This window comes from Mesoplodon densirostris, chromosome 4 (assembly GCF_025265405.1).
Source record: "Mesoplodon densirostris isolate mMesDen1 chromosome 4, mMesDen1 primary haplotype, whole genome shotgun sequence".
In the NCBI taxonomy this organism is placed as follows: domain Eukaryota; kingdom Metazoa; phylum Chordata; class Mammalia; order Artiodactyla; family Ziphiidae; genus Mesoplodon; species Mesoplodon densirostris.
The window spans coordinates 47,503,488-47,519,206 of record NC_082664.1 but is presented as its reverse complement, the minus strand read 5'-3'; the positions used below and the strand labels follow the sequence as shown (position 1 = coordinate 47,519,206).

Below are 15,719 nucleotides of genomic sequence, written 5' to 3'. Positions count from 1 at the left end.
TGGCCAACCCAATAAATTTTGTAACTAAGTTGGACATGGTGAGCGTTTGAAAAGTGTAAATTGCAGAGTTGAGAAAGCATTCAGCATGGTGGGAATGTGTGGCACTTATTGATGAGAGAGGATGGGGCTAAAAGAAACAAGATAAAATATTAAAATTAAGACTTTAGGCATTACCTCAGGGGAAAGCCTTGACAGTGAAAGGGGACTACTTGATCACTAATAGCTAGTCTGGACCAGACACTTAAATGTGCTTTGGGAATCATCCTACCCTAACCAGGAAATAAACTTGACTTTTCCATTTCTCTCTGAAGCTTTCAGGAATACCCCCAAGCCCCCCCTCTCCTTTTTTAAGCTACAGCATCTTGATTCATACTATAATTCCTGAAACATGCTGAATGGATTTTTTAGGTTCCTTGAGCATTTTTGTATGAAGAATCATATCTGATCTTCCTATAACCATGCCATTCACTTAAATAATTCACAGAGGGAATGGTTTAATTTAAAGGAAGACCTAATAGGAAGAAGATTAAAGGAAGCTTTTAGTCAGTCTGTGGCTAGATTTATTGATTTGGTGATCAGACCTGTGTTCCTTCCTGAATGTCAGCTAATGGCAAACTGTGGTCAAAAAAATGGCTTTCAGTTAAAAATTTTGACTACTTATTGTAAATAATATAAAGAATGTCTAAGTAATTAGAAATCCTTTTTTAAAAAGTAGAGCAAATGTGGCAAATAGGACTCATATCATTATACAAATTACATTTCTTTTTATAAGAAAAACACAAACCATTATCATTTATTCATGAGCCAAAGCCATTAGGAAGATAAGTTATCAGCTTCCTGTCTCTCTGAAGTTTGGATCATTTTATAGATCCATGTAATAGAGAGCTTCCTTCCTATGAAACAAAAGCCTTGAGACCTAACTCGTATAAATATACTCTTAGTTTTCATTAAAAGTCTTTTTTGTCACTTTTAGCTATAATCAGAGTCAAATAGGTTATATATTGATTTTGGTAGAGGAAATTTGACAGGAAGTGGACTTAATTATATAACATTCCTGGAGATAACACAAGGAAAACTGTTTAAATGTAAAATAGATTGTGTGTTAGGTAATTTAATGCCCAAATGAATAAAAGATTTTAAGTCAAGCAGATTATTGTTTCTATTTTGGAAGAAAATCTTTACAATCTTAATTTTACATAATCAGTTTTACATCCATTTTTATTTCTAAAGAATGAACAGAAAGCACAAGAGGTTTTTCTTTTTTAATGGTCTACTAGAAATGAGCAACACTACAAGAGTCTGTCTATACTATTCTTAACACATTAAGATATTGGAGACAAAATGGAGGTAACTTTTGGAAACGGTTTGGCTTCTAAATAGAAATGTAGACTAAATAGAATAGTAGACGAATGGATATAACCCAATGGAAAGGAATTTAAGGCACATGACTCCTGTTTCAAATAAAGCCAGTCTTTTTGATTTACTTTTTAATTTTGAATAGATTACTCAATCCTAAATCTTTCTTTACTTTCATTTCCTAGCACATAAAATATAGATAATAACACTTGTCTCTTGACTTCCTGAAGGTTAATTCTTCAGTTAAGAGGTGACCCTTGAAGCATACTTGAAAATAATTTCTGTACAGCTGTTAAGTACTAATGTGATGATAGGTTTTCAACGTATTCCCTTAGTGGACCCTGCAGATTCACATTCACTTCTTTTAGCCTGTAATAGGCTTTCTTGACTTGATTTGACAATAAAGATAATGGTACATTTGAATTTATGGTTTAGACTCTGCAATTAGATGAACAGTTGCAATTTCCTCCTACCCTTAATAAGGTTTGTGTGAAATTGATGTTTGCCTAAGTTATTTTAAAAGTTGATTACATTTGCAGGAAGTAAAGATAATCACTTTTGCCATGGTTATAATCAAATCTAAGCTTTCAGACTTGAGAGTGTAAAACTCAAGGAGATTTACTTAAATTATGCTGACTTTGCTAGACTTGGATAAATTCTGTATAAACCAAGTACGCACTCGATATATACTTGAATATACAGAGTTTAAGTAGTAACTTCACAAAGCTATTAGTACTCTTATCAGGCTTGTATCCACCCCTTACCCAAAAAGAAGTAGAGTGTTCCCATTTTTATTTCTAATCCTGAAGTTGAATGTTTCTTGGATGTGAGTTCAAATAAATTGATCTGAATAAATTTTCGTTTCTTATTAATTAAAACTTCATATATAAAATCCAAAGGCTTTGTAGTTTTAAAAACATTGTACTGTATGTTACCTGGCACATTCAACTTATATATGAGAAATTTTAAAATCTGTATTACACATTTTCCTTTGTTTTTTGTGTCATTTTGGGTCTTCCAGAAACATGTCAAGATGTGATTAAATGTGCAAGAGATATATTGGAGGGGGATGGACACCTATGAAGAATAAAGGAGAATGGGACTTCCCTGGTGGTCCAGTGGTTAAGACTCTGGGCTTCCACACACATAAACACACACACAAAAAGAATAAAGGGGAAGAGAGCAGGAGAAGGTGGGGAAATCATACCAAACTGCAGGTCTGACATCTGTGAAAGAAACTGAAGGAAGCATTGGGTAGGGTGGGCAGTGTAGTTCTAAAAATGCTAGGCGAGGATGTAGTTCCCAACAGGTTACCTGTAGGAGCCTACATGGGACAGGAATGGCCTACCTCTAGAACTCCCGCCATGCTTGGTTATTGACTGGGAACATGGGAAAAGCTGGAGGTTGGTGGTCACTCTAATGCACGTGACCAGGAGTAGAGTGAGACACTCAACGTGGGCACAAATTTTTTTTGACCATAAACTCAGTAATGAAAACTTTTTGTGCAACATTTAAAAATCAGAATTAATGCAAAAAAAAGCCCTATGATGAGCAAAATATCAAAAACTTAAATATAGCACTATTTTGCTGACTTACTGTTGCTTCAGGCTTCCTATGGCACTGCTTCCCGTGCCACAAGGCACTGCTGATTCACTGCCTCCCATTAGGGCAGGGTAGGTAGTTCACACTAGTGGTATTTTCCATAGACCACTGCCCCTAACCAAAAACATGTCTTCCCCAGGCTTAGGTATTTGAAGTTTCTCTGTTGCTCATTTTTCAGAATGAGAATTGTGTGTGCTGTGGAGTAAACCCAAACAAGTCTTCGTTTAAGAAGTTTATAGTAAAATGTCCACCCACCGATCCACTAACAGCAAATGAAAACAATGAAGTAAAATGTTGTAAGAATATTGCATACTTTTAATTTTTACATTAAAATATATGTATGTTATGTGTGTATATTTTGTACACCACGTAATTATGACATCTTCATTAGTAGCTAGCACGTTCCCTGACGGCTGGGGCCATGTGTCAATCCATCATCTTTTGGGCCTGACAGTAGGTAGGTAAAGGTTTATTCAAAACTGAACTGTGGGAGAAGAAATACTGATCAGAAAAAAATCTGCAAAGACATCCGTTCCTTTAGTTAATATCGATTTGTCAAGCCATTTGCAAACGTCTTCCCCTTCCTGTATTGCTTTTAGCTCTCCAATTTTGGCCAACGGATCCGTGTCCCGGGGTTAGGCTGCATTCACACCTAGCCAGCTTCGAGGCCTGGCTCTAAAGACCGCAAGCGTAGGGAATCCAGAACCTGACTTCAACCTTCTCTTCAGGAGACAAGTTAACAATTTCCGCCAGGCTGCCCAGAACGCCACCGGCCACTGGCGTTTCCTCCAGACTGCTCAGAACTCCGGAACATCGGGGCGTTTTCCTCCCGCCCACCGAGAGAAAACAGCCGCCCGGGAGCGAGCGCAAGGAACAGCCGCGCCGCCGGGGCCGGGCGGGCCGCAGTGCCACCCGGGCCCTGTAGGGGGCGCGCGCGCGGCCGGGCCCGGCCGACCAGAGGAGAGGCGGAGCGCGGGCGGGGGCAGCGCGCTCGAAGCTCGGCGCTTCCTGTTCCGGCGCCAGGAGGAGCCGCGCTCTGCTGGTGCTGCTGCCGCCCCAGTCTCCGTCGCCGCTGCCGTCGGTCGGGCTGCGCTCAGTTCTTCAGCGCTCAGTTCCCTCGGACCCATCGCCGCTTCTAGACCTTGCTGCGGGTTCGGATCTTGCCGGGTGAGGCTGCCTCGGTGCTGGCGGGGTCGTGGAGGGGAGCAAAGGAGCACGCCCAAGCGGGACGCGGGCGCAGTAACGGAGATGCCTGAGTCGCCTCTTTGGGGGCCGGGGGCTAAGGGTTTCTCCCCGTCGTCTTCCTCCCGGCTGCGGGATGTCGGCTCTCTCGCCCCCCAAGGAGAAGGCGTCGGAGGCGGGTGACGTCGCGCCCGATGGGTTTCTCCGCGCGTGACGTCAGGCCTGGCTGGGGGCGGGGCGGGGAGCGGCCTGGCCCCTCCCCCACCCCTTCCCGGGCAGGCGCGACCCGCTCGGAGGCCGGTTCGCTCCGGTTGATCCCGGACTCCTTTTGTTCGTTTGGCCCTTTAGGGCTGCCGGCCTCCCGCCCCTTGGCCCTGGCCCCCTCCCCCACTCAGTAATTTCCAATGAAAGGGAGAGGGAGGCCTAAACAGATTCTTGGTGGAGTCTGTGACGCTAGTTTAAGATTTTTCTCATTGTGACGTTTTGGTCATTATTTTCTAGAGGAGTTGCTAGCAGATACCTTAGATGAATACCCATGACAGAAACGATGGGAAGTGTTGAGTTCTGTAATACTCCCTTTTTGTAGGATTTAGGAGCGCTTGGTGGCTTTGGACCGTTTTCTTCTGAAAACCAAGAGTAGTGCTTTTAATAAATGAGGATTCTAATGTTGAAGCATCGAACCGTACTCACCTGACTGAAAAAAAATTTTTTTATAGCATTGCTACTAAAGAAATACACACTCGTACACGTGGTGGTTGTATGGGCCTCATTACAGGGGAAGGTAGCCTTCAGAAATCTTTCAGAAGTTCTTTGTTTAGGAGTGTTCTTTGGGCAGGGAGAACAGACATTTTTCTTGCTACTGGTGTCTTGAACCTCCTATTCAAAACTAGTTTGTCTCAGAAACTTGAGCTGTGTGTACTAGAATGTCCTTTTCCTCTCTCCAGGAGGAACGGAGACCCAGAGACAACCCCTTAACCGAAATCCTTGGGACCAGTGTGTTTTGGAATTGAGAAATCTTCGGATTTTATCTTTAGATTTTAGAAAGACAATAAGGTGCAAAGATGAGAGATCACACTAGCAGAGTCGGGGCAGCATCCCCTAATCCAACAGTAATATTTGTGCCGCGAATAGGGGAGAATTAATGGAAACTGTAAAATAGCCTCAGGTCAGGTTTTGCCACCAAGTAAGTTTTATGCCAAACCTGGGAGCATTTCTTTCATTTTTAGAGGTTTCTGAACTGAGAACTGTAGATAAAGGTTTGTGGACCTATCGTAGCAGTTTGTAAAAGCTAACATTTGTTGAGTTTTTGCTATGTGCCAGACAGTGACCAAGAGAGTTGTTTATTATGTAAGTCTCACAGCAAATCTATGAAGTGGATGCTACTCCTGTCTGCTTTCACCTCTGGGGTTTGCACAGCTCAGCGTGTGCAGAGCCAGCCAGTGAAGGGCAGCGTTACGTAGTCTGTCATACTATTGGTGTTCACTCTTTGTAACCATAAACAATATGCCCATACACAGAGGAAGACAAGATCATGTGTCTGTTTTCCGGGCACTTTTATTATAGGCACTTGATTTACCAGTCCCATTTAGTCTCTCCTGTTACTGGCCCATTCTTTATAGTTGAAGTAACAGGTTCATTCAGGTAAGCTGACTCAGAGACATTCAAACCTTGGTCTAGAGACTGTCTGCTAAGGCTTTCATATTCCTCCATTTTCTACATTCTAACCAATCTGAACTGCTTACACCAGGGGTCCCCAACCGCCAGGCCACGGGCCCGTACGGACCCGCACGTCCGTGGCCAGTTAGGAACCGGGCCGCACTGCAGAAGGTGAGCTGCGGTGAGCGAGGCTTCATCAGCCGCTCCCCATCGCTCGCATTACCGCCTGAGCCATCCCCCTCCCCCCACCCCCGCTTCCGTGGAAAATTTGTTTTCCGTGAAACCGGCCCCTGGTGCCGAAAAGGTTGGGCACCGCTGGCTTACACTTCCCACAGATCTCTTGTCCCCCTCTCAGCTTTTGCACAAACTGCTCCTTTCCCTAGGGCCTATCGCAGCTCTTCACCTCATTCTCCCAGACTGCAAAGGCACCACTCCTCGGGACTCCTTGTCTGATACTCCTTTCCTTGATTCCTATAGGAGCTTTTCGAGGTGCTCCCATAGAGCCCTGCGCTTACCCCAGGTAACCTACTGTTTAAATGGTAGTTCTCCGCCATACTGTGAACGCCTTTAAGCGTTTATTCCACGCAATACTATTCATTTCCCCAAGGCCCAATGCAGTACCTGGCACTTATGTTCCAATAAGTATCTGAATGTAGAAAATACAGCTGACATGAGGTTGTGGGGGAAAAAATTTTTTTTAATTACATGTTTCTAAGTAATTTAAAATGTTCAAAAACTTGCAGATCCCCAATTTCTTGAGTTGCCCAAATGTAAATTAGAGTGTATCTGATAAACGCCAATACTAGTTTATCCTATACGTTTATTCAAAATTTATATTTTCAGTACAATATATTACCACTACCGTATCCTCTCTCCATACTAAACAAAACCATGCAAAAATCCTGATTTCCCTTAGTGACTCTTAATAAATGTTACTTGTTTATAACTGTAGATTATTAAATATTTTACTTATCTGTGAAGTAGTCGGAAATTATAACTGTTTTGCTGATGGGAAGGTGGTCTCTGGTTAAAAAGTTTGCCTTTGTCAAAAGATGCAGACAAAAGGATTGGTGTCCATGTTTCATAACTGTGTAGTCCCATACTGTTTATGACTCCACTACAATTTGATGGCCTATTGAAATATTCCTTTTCCAATAGTCACTAGTAATTTATGGAGTTCAACTTTTTTAAACCTCCCCATGATGGAATTACCATTTTTACTCTAAAGGCCATACGCTTACAGAAATGTTTTACTTTTCTAGTGCATGTTGAAAGAAATTTTGTACTCTTGTTTTAAAATTGCTCCTCAGAAAATACAATGATTGGGCTTCCCTGGTGGCACAGTGGTTTAGAATCCGCCTGCCAATGCAGGGGACATGCGTTCAAGCCCTGGTCTGGGAAGATCCCACATGCCGCGGAGCAACTAAACCCGTGCGCCACAACTACTGAGCCTGCGCTCTAGAGCTTGCGAGCCACAACTACTGAGCCCTCGTGCCACAAATACTAAAGCCCACGCGCCTAGAGCCCATCGTCCGCAGCAAGAGAAGCCACCGCAATGAGAAGCCCGTGCACCTCAATGAAGAGTAGCCCCTGCTTGCCACAACTAGAGAAAGCCCACACGCAGCAACGAAGACCCAACACAGCCAAAAATTTAAAAAAATAAAAATACAGTGATTATTCTTCACATAATGTGTACTGCCATAAAGTAGTAACAGAAAGTTTGGAAGTGATAGCTTTAGATTATTCTGAAAAGAAAAATTTAAATCTTCCTTGATTTTACACTTTTTTTCCCCTAGTTCAAGGTTGCATTGGCCTCATCTTAATTAGCATAATCCATATGTTTGAGAATCGTTTTTTAGAAAATCTAGGGTTTGGAGAATCCCCTGGCGGTCCATTGGTTAGGACTTGGCACTTTCATTGCTGGGGCCCCAGGTTCAATCCCTGGTGTGGGAGCTAAGATTCCACAAGCCATGTGGCACAGCCAAAAAAAAGAAATAAGAAAACCTAGGGGTTTTCGTGGTTTGTTTTTTTTTTACATTCTGCAACTCTTCTCATATTGGAATAGTGATGTCCAACTCTATTTTTTAACCTTTTTATGATGAAAGTATTCTCCAAATAATAAATTGGAATGTTTCCAATTAATATGAACACTGTTTATTCTAGGTATGGAGAGCAGGTCACTTTACTATGCAGTTCTGTAGAACAGGAAGTGACTTATTTCTAATCCCTTTGGTCGGGGCTTTATTATTTCCTCTATCTTCCAGGATTTGATTTTGAATTTAAACTTTTGAAAGCCAGAGTTGTGAATCAGTTTGATATTATTAACTAATGGAATACAATATTTTAATGTAATGCTATGATTAATTAACCATAGTTTTTCACAAACTAAGAGGGAGATGAGTAATTTTGAAAACCCAAACTGTAAGACCATGTGAAATTCAATGAGTTGCTTAGTTGGTTAGGTTTTCTGCTCCAGAATTAGTGTGAACTTTGATACAGAACTATTTTCTGTTTCGAAAAGGCTCACCCTGTTTGAAAAGAATGTTAGTCTTAGGTAAACTTTAAACTTGTTGTGCATGGATAAACTTTAGTCCTAAGAATTTACTATTGTGTGATGTGACATTTTAGTATAAAACAAACCTTAACATGGGAATGACTAGATAATTGTATTGCTATACATTCATGATGTGTTTTTTAATATTACGAATTAAGAGCAGGGTTATAGCAGTTGCAGCAGTAGGCTTCCTGTTCATTTCCTTTATCATTCCTCATGATAACCAAATCATAAATAATAAAACTGTAAATGCAAGGATGGCTCAATATTAAGCAATATATATGTAACTATATTGTGTATTGATGGGACAAAGGAGAAGAACTGCAAGATCAACTCATTAGATGCCAAAAAAAATCATCTGAAGAAATTCAGTGTTGGGTTTTTTATTTTTTTTTTTTTTTTTTTTTTTTTTTTTTTTTTTTGTGGTATGCGGGCCTCTCACTGTTGTGGCCTCCCCCGTTGCGGAGCGCAGGCTCCGGACGCGCAGGCTCCGGACGCGCAGGCTCAGCGGCCATGGCTCACGGGCCCAGCCACTCCGCGGCATATGGGATCCTCCCAGACCGGGGCACGAACCCGTATCCCCTGCATCGGCAGGCGGACTCTCAACCACTTGCGCCACCAGGGAGGCCCGGGTTTTTTATTTTTAACTAGCAAAATAGGAATAAATAAGTCTAGCAAAATAGGCATAGATAGAAACTTCCTTACTGTAATTTTTTTTTAAATCTCAAAACTAAAAATGAGTCATATATAAACATTAGAAGTATTGCCAGGAGAGTTGAGAAGAAGACTACTGTGCTCACACTATCTTATTTAATATTTCATTGTTGTTTAAGTCCTAGCTTAGGCAAAAGAGAAAAGAGGTGTAAATACTACAAAGAGAAGGTAAAATTATTTTTTGCTAATGGCATAATTCTTTATCTGCAGATTCCAGAGAGTCAACTGAGAGACTTTCAGGATAAAATAATTCAATAATGTCACAGCTTACAAAAGTAATACACTAAAATTTGAAAGGCTTTCCCATATATGAACAACCAATTAGAATATATAATGGAAGAACCAATTTACAACCACAAGAAAACGTTTACCATTTAGAAATCTAACTCAAAAAATGTGTAGGAGTCTTGATTTTTAAAAACTACTGAGTGGGGACTTCCCTGGTGGCACAGTGGTTGGGAATCACCTGCTAATGCAGGGGACACGGGTATGAGCCCTGGTCCGGGAAGATCCCACGTGCCACGGAGCAACAAAGCCTGTGTGCCGCAACTACTGAGCCTGCGCGCCGCAACTACTGAGCCTGCGCTCTAGAGCCCATGAGCCACAACTACTGAGCCCATGTGCCACAACTCCTGAAGCCTGCATGCCTAGAGCCCGTGCTCCGCAACAAGAGAAGCCACCGCAATAAGAAGCCCACGCACCGCAAAGAAGAGTAGCCCCCACTACCAGCAACTAGAGAAAGCCTGCACGCAGCAATGAAGACCCAACACAGCCAAAAATAAAATAAATAAATTTATTTTTTTTAAAAAACTGAGTGATAATAAATGACAGTGATGGGAACTAGAAAGACATACCTTGTTCTTGAATGAGAATATTTTATACTTTAAATGAATGAAATGTCCCCTAAATTAATCTGTAAATTTAATGTGTTTATTTGTTGTGTTGTTGGGTTTTGTTTGTTTGTTTTGTTTTTTTACAAAATGATCTAGAAAAAAATAAGCATGAAAATATTCAGGAAAATCTGAAATAAATAGTAATAGTAGGTCATAAAATTTGTTTAAAATTTAAAACTGCCCTGATAGATGAGATGTTATAGTGTGGATCAGTAGGAAAGAATAGAGTTCACAATACCTTTGGGAAATGATGGAGGCTCTATGACTTGGTGGTTAAGAGTCTTGGCTCTGGGGGCTTCCCTGGTGGCGCAGTGGTTAAGAATCCGCCTGCCAATGCAGGAGACAGGGGTTCGAGCCCTGGTCCGGGAAGATTCCACATGCAACAGAGCAACTAAGCCCGAGCGCCACAACTACTGAAGCCCACGCGCCTAGAGCCCGTGCTCCACAACAAGAGAAGCCATCACAATGAGAAGCCGGTGCACCGCAATGAAGAGTAGCCCCCGCTCGCCACAACTAGAGAAAACCCTGTGCGCAGCAAGGAAGACCCAATGCAGCCAAAAATACATAAATAAATAAATTTATTTATTTTTTAAAAAAAATCTGCCTGCCAATGCAGGGGACACAGGTTTGAGCCCTGGTCCAGGAAGATCCCACATGGTGTGGAGCAACCAAGCCCGTGCACCACAACTACTGAGCCTGCGCGCCTAGAGCCTGTGCTCTGCAACAACAGAAGCTACCGCAATAAGAAGCCCACACACCTCCAAGAAGAGTAGCCCCTGCTCCCCACGACTAGAGAAAGCCCATGCACAGCAATGAAGACCCAACACAGCCAAAAATAAATAAATAAAATAAATAAATTTATTTTAAATATATATATATTTTTAAAAAAAGAGCCTTGGCTCTGCAGTCAGACGATACCTGGATTTGAATCTCTTCTCTGCTTGTCACTAGCTCTGACTTTAAACGAGGTAACTTGCTAAGCTTCCTTTCCTCCAGCTATACACTGGGAGTGGTAATAGAATCTGCATCTATTAAACGAGGTTATACACCTAAAGCACTTAGCATGGTGCCTGTTCCATGATATATTTACATATATGTGTGTATGTATGTATATATATTCAGTGTTTGTTGTCAATAGCAACTGTAGAATGTATTAAAGGTAGCTTGTCAAATGGGTTCGAGCCCTGGTCCGGGAAGATCCCACATGCTGCGGAGCAACTAAGCCTGTGCGCCACAACTACTGAGCCTGCGCTCTGGAGCCCGTGCTCCACAACAGGAGAAGCTCCCGCTTGCCGCAACTAGAGAAAAGCCTGTGCGCAGCAACAAAGACCCAATGCAGCCAAAAATAAAAATAAATAAATAATAAATAAATTTTTTTTAAAGGTAGCTTGTCAAGTCTGTTGAAATAAGATAGATTATTCAGTAATTGTTGTTTGAAAGAACAGAAAGGTTTTAAACAAGTTAAACCATAGAAGTACTATTAGAAAGCATAGGTGATTTTTTTTTTTTTTTTTTTTTTGCGGTACGCAGGCCTCTCACCGCTGTGGCCTCTCCCGTTGCGGAGCACAGGCTCCGGACGCGCAGGCTCAGCGACCATGGCTCACGGGCCCAGCCGCTCCGCGGCATGTGGGATCTTCCCGGACCGGGGCACAAACCCATGTCCCCTGCATCGGCAGGCGGACTCTCAACCACTGTGCCACCAGGGAAGCCCCATAGGTGAATTTTTCTGTCTCATATGACAGACATCTAATTTCCTTAATGTCTTACAAAGCATTAAAAAAAAGATGTACTACTAAGTAGTAAAATGATCAAAGGCAAAATAGAGTCCATACTGTGTTATTCTATTTATATGAAGTCAAGGAACAAGCGAAAACTAAGAAAGTGATTGCTGAGTGGCAAAGGGGAATTGATTGGAATGTGGCACGAGTAAACCTATGGAGTGAAGGAAATGTTCTGTCTTGGATGGTTACAGGGGCATATGCAACCGTCAGAGCTTGTTTACCTGAACACTGATCCGTGCATTTTATTGAAAGTTAATTATACTTCAATTAGAAAAATGGATAAAAGTGGTCCAAGGGCATGAGCTTATTCGCAGAAAAAGAAGTCTAAATATGGTATTAAATTTAAATGATGCTCTATTTTCCACTTAATTAAAGAAATGTAAGTTAAAACAAGATGCCAATTTTTAACCTATTATAATGGAAAATGATTTATAAATTTAATAACATCCAGTGGTGAAGAGGAGTTTTAAAAAGGTAGAGTGTAAACTGGCATGGACTTTTTGAGATGGATCTTAGATGACTTTACCTGTTGACTATGTATTTCACTTCTGTACTTTCTCCTGGTGATAGACTCGAAAAGATAGGTGTTTAAAGATGTTCACTGTGTCATTGTTTAAAACAATTCAAACTGAACAGTCTAAACCGCCACCAACTTGAGACTGTAAACTAAATTATGGATCACTTTTATATGATGTGCAGCCAGTAAAAAGGGATGAAGTTTACAGAGGTGTATGAACTATTATGGAAATTTTTCCTGTATAAAGAAGATCATTATATAAATGATTAAGATTCCATTTAAGTAAAAATAGTGTATGCATAGTTCCTTAAAGAATATATAAGAAATTAAACACTGGTTTTGAAATATTCCTTCTTTCTTTTTTTTTTTTTTTTTTTTTTTTTTTGTTTGGTTTTGTTTTTAGGAAAATGTCTGATGAATTTTCGGTAAGTTGATGCATTTACTCTTCATAAGTTTTTTGGCTCTTAGAAAAAAGACATGGTCCTAACTGTGGGCCCTGAGTCTTCCAATGTAAAAGAGATGCTTTTTGTGATTCTTGGTTTTTGTTTTTTTAGCATGTGATTTTGATAGATGATTTGCCTTAATTTACTGAGCTATGTTTGAAAATGCATTCTGTTGTATTTATTTCTTTATGAATCCTTAAGTAGAAAATTTCTTAAAGGGTTACTTCTGTTCTCTTTTAACCTGATAGTGTTAATAATAGCCAGCATTTATTGAAAATTACATACCAGGCACTGTGTTAAGTGCATTAAATGAGTTATCTCATTTAGGCCTCAGGTTAACCCTAAACTGTTGTTTTGAAAATGAGGAAACTGAAGCTCAGAGAGGGTATGTAACTTACTTGAGGTAAAGCTAGGATCGAGATCACACTTTGTTAATCACTTGTATTTAGAAAACTTGAGCTTCTCTGAGGAATTTGCATTGTAAAGCTGCTATTCGAGGTAACTCCTAAATTTTGTATTAAATGAGTTGTTTTTTAAAAAACTGAACAGCTTGGCTTTTGAAGAATCCCTGAGCCTATAGCTTACTATCCTTTATGGGTTTGTAATGTTTGGCATCGCTTGTCCCTGAATAAGGTCAATAAGACACGCCTGTTTTGTATTCCAGTTGGCAGATGCGCTACCTGAACACTCCCCTGCCAAAACCTCTGCTGTGAGCAATACAAAACCCGGCCAACCTCCTCAAGGCTGGCCAGGTTCCAACCCTTGGAATAACCCAAGTGCTCCACCTTCTGTGCCATCTGGACTCCCACCAAGTGCAACACCCTCCACTGTGCCTTTTGGACCAGCACCAACAGGAATGTATCCCTCTGTGCCTCCCACCGGACCACCTCCAGGACCCCCTGCACCCTTTCCTCCTTCTGGACCATCATGCCCCCCACCTGGTGGTCCTTATCCAGCCCCAACTGTGCCAGGCCCTGGCCCCACAGGGCCATATCCTACACCAAATATGCCCTTTCCAGAGCTTCCGAGACCCTATGGTGCGCCCACAGATCCAGCTGCAGCTGGTCCTTTAGGTCCATGGGGATCCATGTCTTCTGGACCTTGGGCACCAGGAATGGGAGGGCAGTATCCTACCCCTAATATGCCATATCCATCTCCAGGGCCATATCCCGCTCCTCCTCCTCCCCAAGCACCAGGGGCTGCACCACCTGTTCCATGGGGCACTGTTCCACCAGGAGCCTGGGGACCGCCAGCGCCATATCCTGCCCCTGCAGGATCATATCCCACACCAGGACTCTATCCCAGTCCCAGTAATCCTTTTCAAGTGCCTTCAGGACCTTCCGGTGCTCCACCGATGCCCGGTGGCCCCCATGTGAGTGTTTAATTTGTTATTTAACATGCAGTAATAGTCCCATAAGCACAACTGAAAGATTGTCTCCAGTTTCGGATGGAAGATTAGAAAGCTTTTAAACCTTTTTTTAAAAAGGTGTGTGTATATTAAAAAAGAGTAACTTTCAAACTTCAGGTAAACTTAGGTAAAGCATTTAAAAGGATGAAAACAATATTCCTGGTACTAAAAGTAGAAAAATTCCCCAAATATCCCCAAAGACTTTGTAATGTAGTAAGCAGTGTCCTCAACAGCATCCTTGAGGTAAACTCAAAGATGTGTTTCGTTGGATTTTTTTTTTTTTTTTAACATTTCTCAGTACTGTTTTATAGCATCACACCAAAGCACAAGTTCACTAAAAGTAATCTCTGCCAGTCTGGCTAGATATAGAGGTAGATTTTTAGAGAATCCAGGGCAGTGAATGTGTAACGTTGCCCATCTTTCATGCAACTGTCCATAGTGTTTCTCAGCCAAGGTTTTGTTAGCTCCTTAACAGTACTGATTTCAAGATTATACCAATCTCTGCATTGCCAATTATATGTAATGCTGTGTGCTTTACTGTCAGCCAAGCTGGAGTAGGGTTGACATCTTAGTCGAGGACCCTTTCTTGGGCGTATGACCAAATAGAAAAGCACCCTGTTTCCCCATGAACTGAGCCAAGTCAGATGCTCCATAGGGGCGAAAAAATCTATTCTTAACAAAAAAGTACTAATCAGATCTCCAACCAGATTAATCAAACATCCACCTCAATTGTAAAGGAGAAATACCTTAATAAAGTGCCCCTAAAACTTCTTTTCATTAGTGTAACTTTTTGCTCTATATATATTGTATTAAAAAATTATTTTTGTAAATTGTATGCCAGAATAAGTGAGATGATTAGCTGTTTGGCTTTATTAAGCAATAAGTTTATTTTAAGCCACAGCAAGGAGTTAATCAACTCCATTTACAAAATCTAGAAGTTTACTTTTTCTTTTTTCTATTGCAGTCTTACCATTAAGTTAACAATGGATGAAGAGATGACGCATTGCTTTTTGAAGTACATATATATATATGCACTTGAATGCATATATAAAAATTGCTGTTTCACTATTCTTAGAGGGCATTCATGAAAGAACAACTCTTGCACCTCTCAGAAGATATCTGCCTCTTGTGCTTGGATGTATAGTACATCTGATGGAAACAATCAGATAAAAATGTAAAAGTAAATCATTCAAATGTGATTTTTATTCGGTTTTTATGGAAAGTTAAAGTAATTAAGTATATTGAATAGCTCTTTGATACAATTTGTTTAAAACAAATTTTCGATTTGTTTAAATTATGAAACTAAATACTTATATTATCACTTTTTCCCCTAAATAAACACACTTTGAAAACAATCACATTGTCATAATTTAAACAAATGATGCCTCTCAACATTTTGAGCTGCTCTATCTATAGGATAAATAAACCTGGTCCTTCTGAGGTTATCTTTTGGATATACATTTTAAAATTGTTGGTAATTATTGTCAGATGTTGAGTTCATTTTTATCCTTGAGCTTTTAGTAAAAACTTTACTTCATTTTGAGTTCCACCTGATGTATTTTTAGCCATATGGGTCATACAGCTCTAAAATCTGCCCTTTATGGAAACTGTTT

General features: G+C 40.8%; 1 protein-coding gene across 2 annotated transcripts; it reads left to right on the top strand.

The window, feature by feature from the left end:
* Window positions 1-3,951: 3,951 nt before the first annotated feature.
* On the top strand, window positions 3,952-15,461 carry MAPK1IP1L (mitogen-activated protein kinase 1 interacting protein 1 like). 2 transcript variants are annotated; one of them, XM_060096183.1, is made up of 5 exons: window positions 3,952-4,125; window positions 6,274-6,316; window positions 12,659-12,680; window positions 13,363-14,070; window positions 15,071-15,461. In XM_060096183.1, the coding sequence occupies exons 3-5, from the start codon at window positions 12,663-12,665 to the stop codon at window positions 15,080-15,082; spliced, it is 738 nt and encodes a 245-aa protein (XP_059952166.1). In that variant the 5' UTR covers window positions 3,952-4,125; window positions 6,274-6,316; window positions 12,659-12,662; the 3' UTR covers window positions 15,083-15,461. The 2 variants fall into 2 exon arrangements, with proteins under 2 accessions (XP_059952166.1, XP_059952165.1); XM_060096182.1 differs by lacking the exon at window positions 6,274-6,316 and having other exon boundaries at window positions 3,953-4,125.
* Window positions 15,462-15,719: the final 258 nt, after the last annotated feature.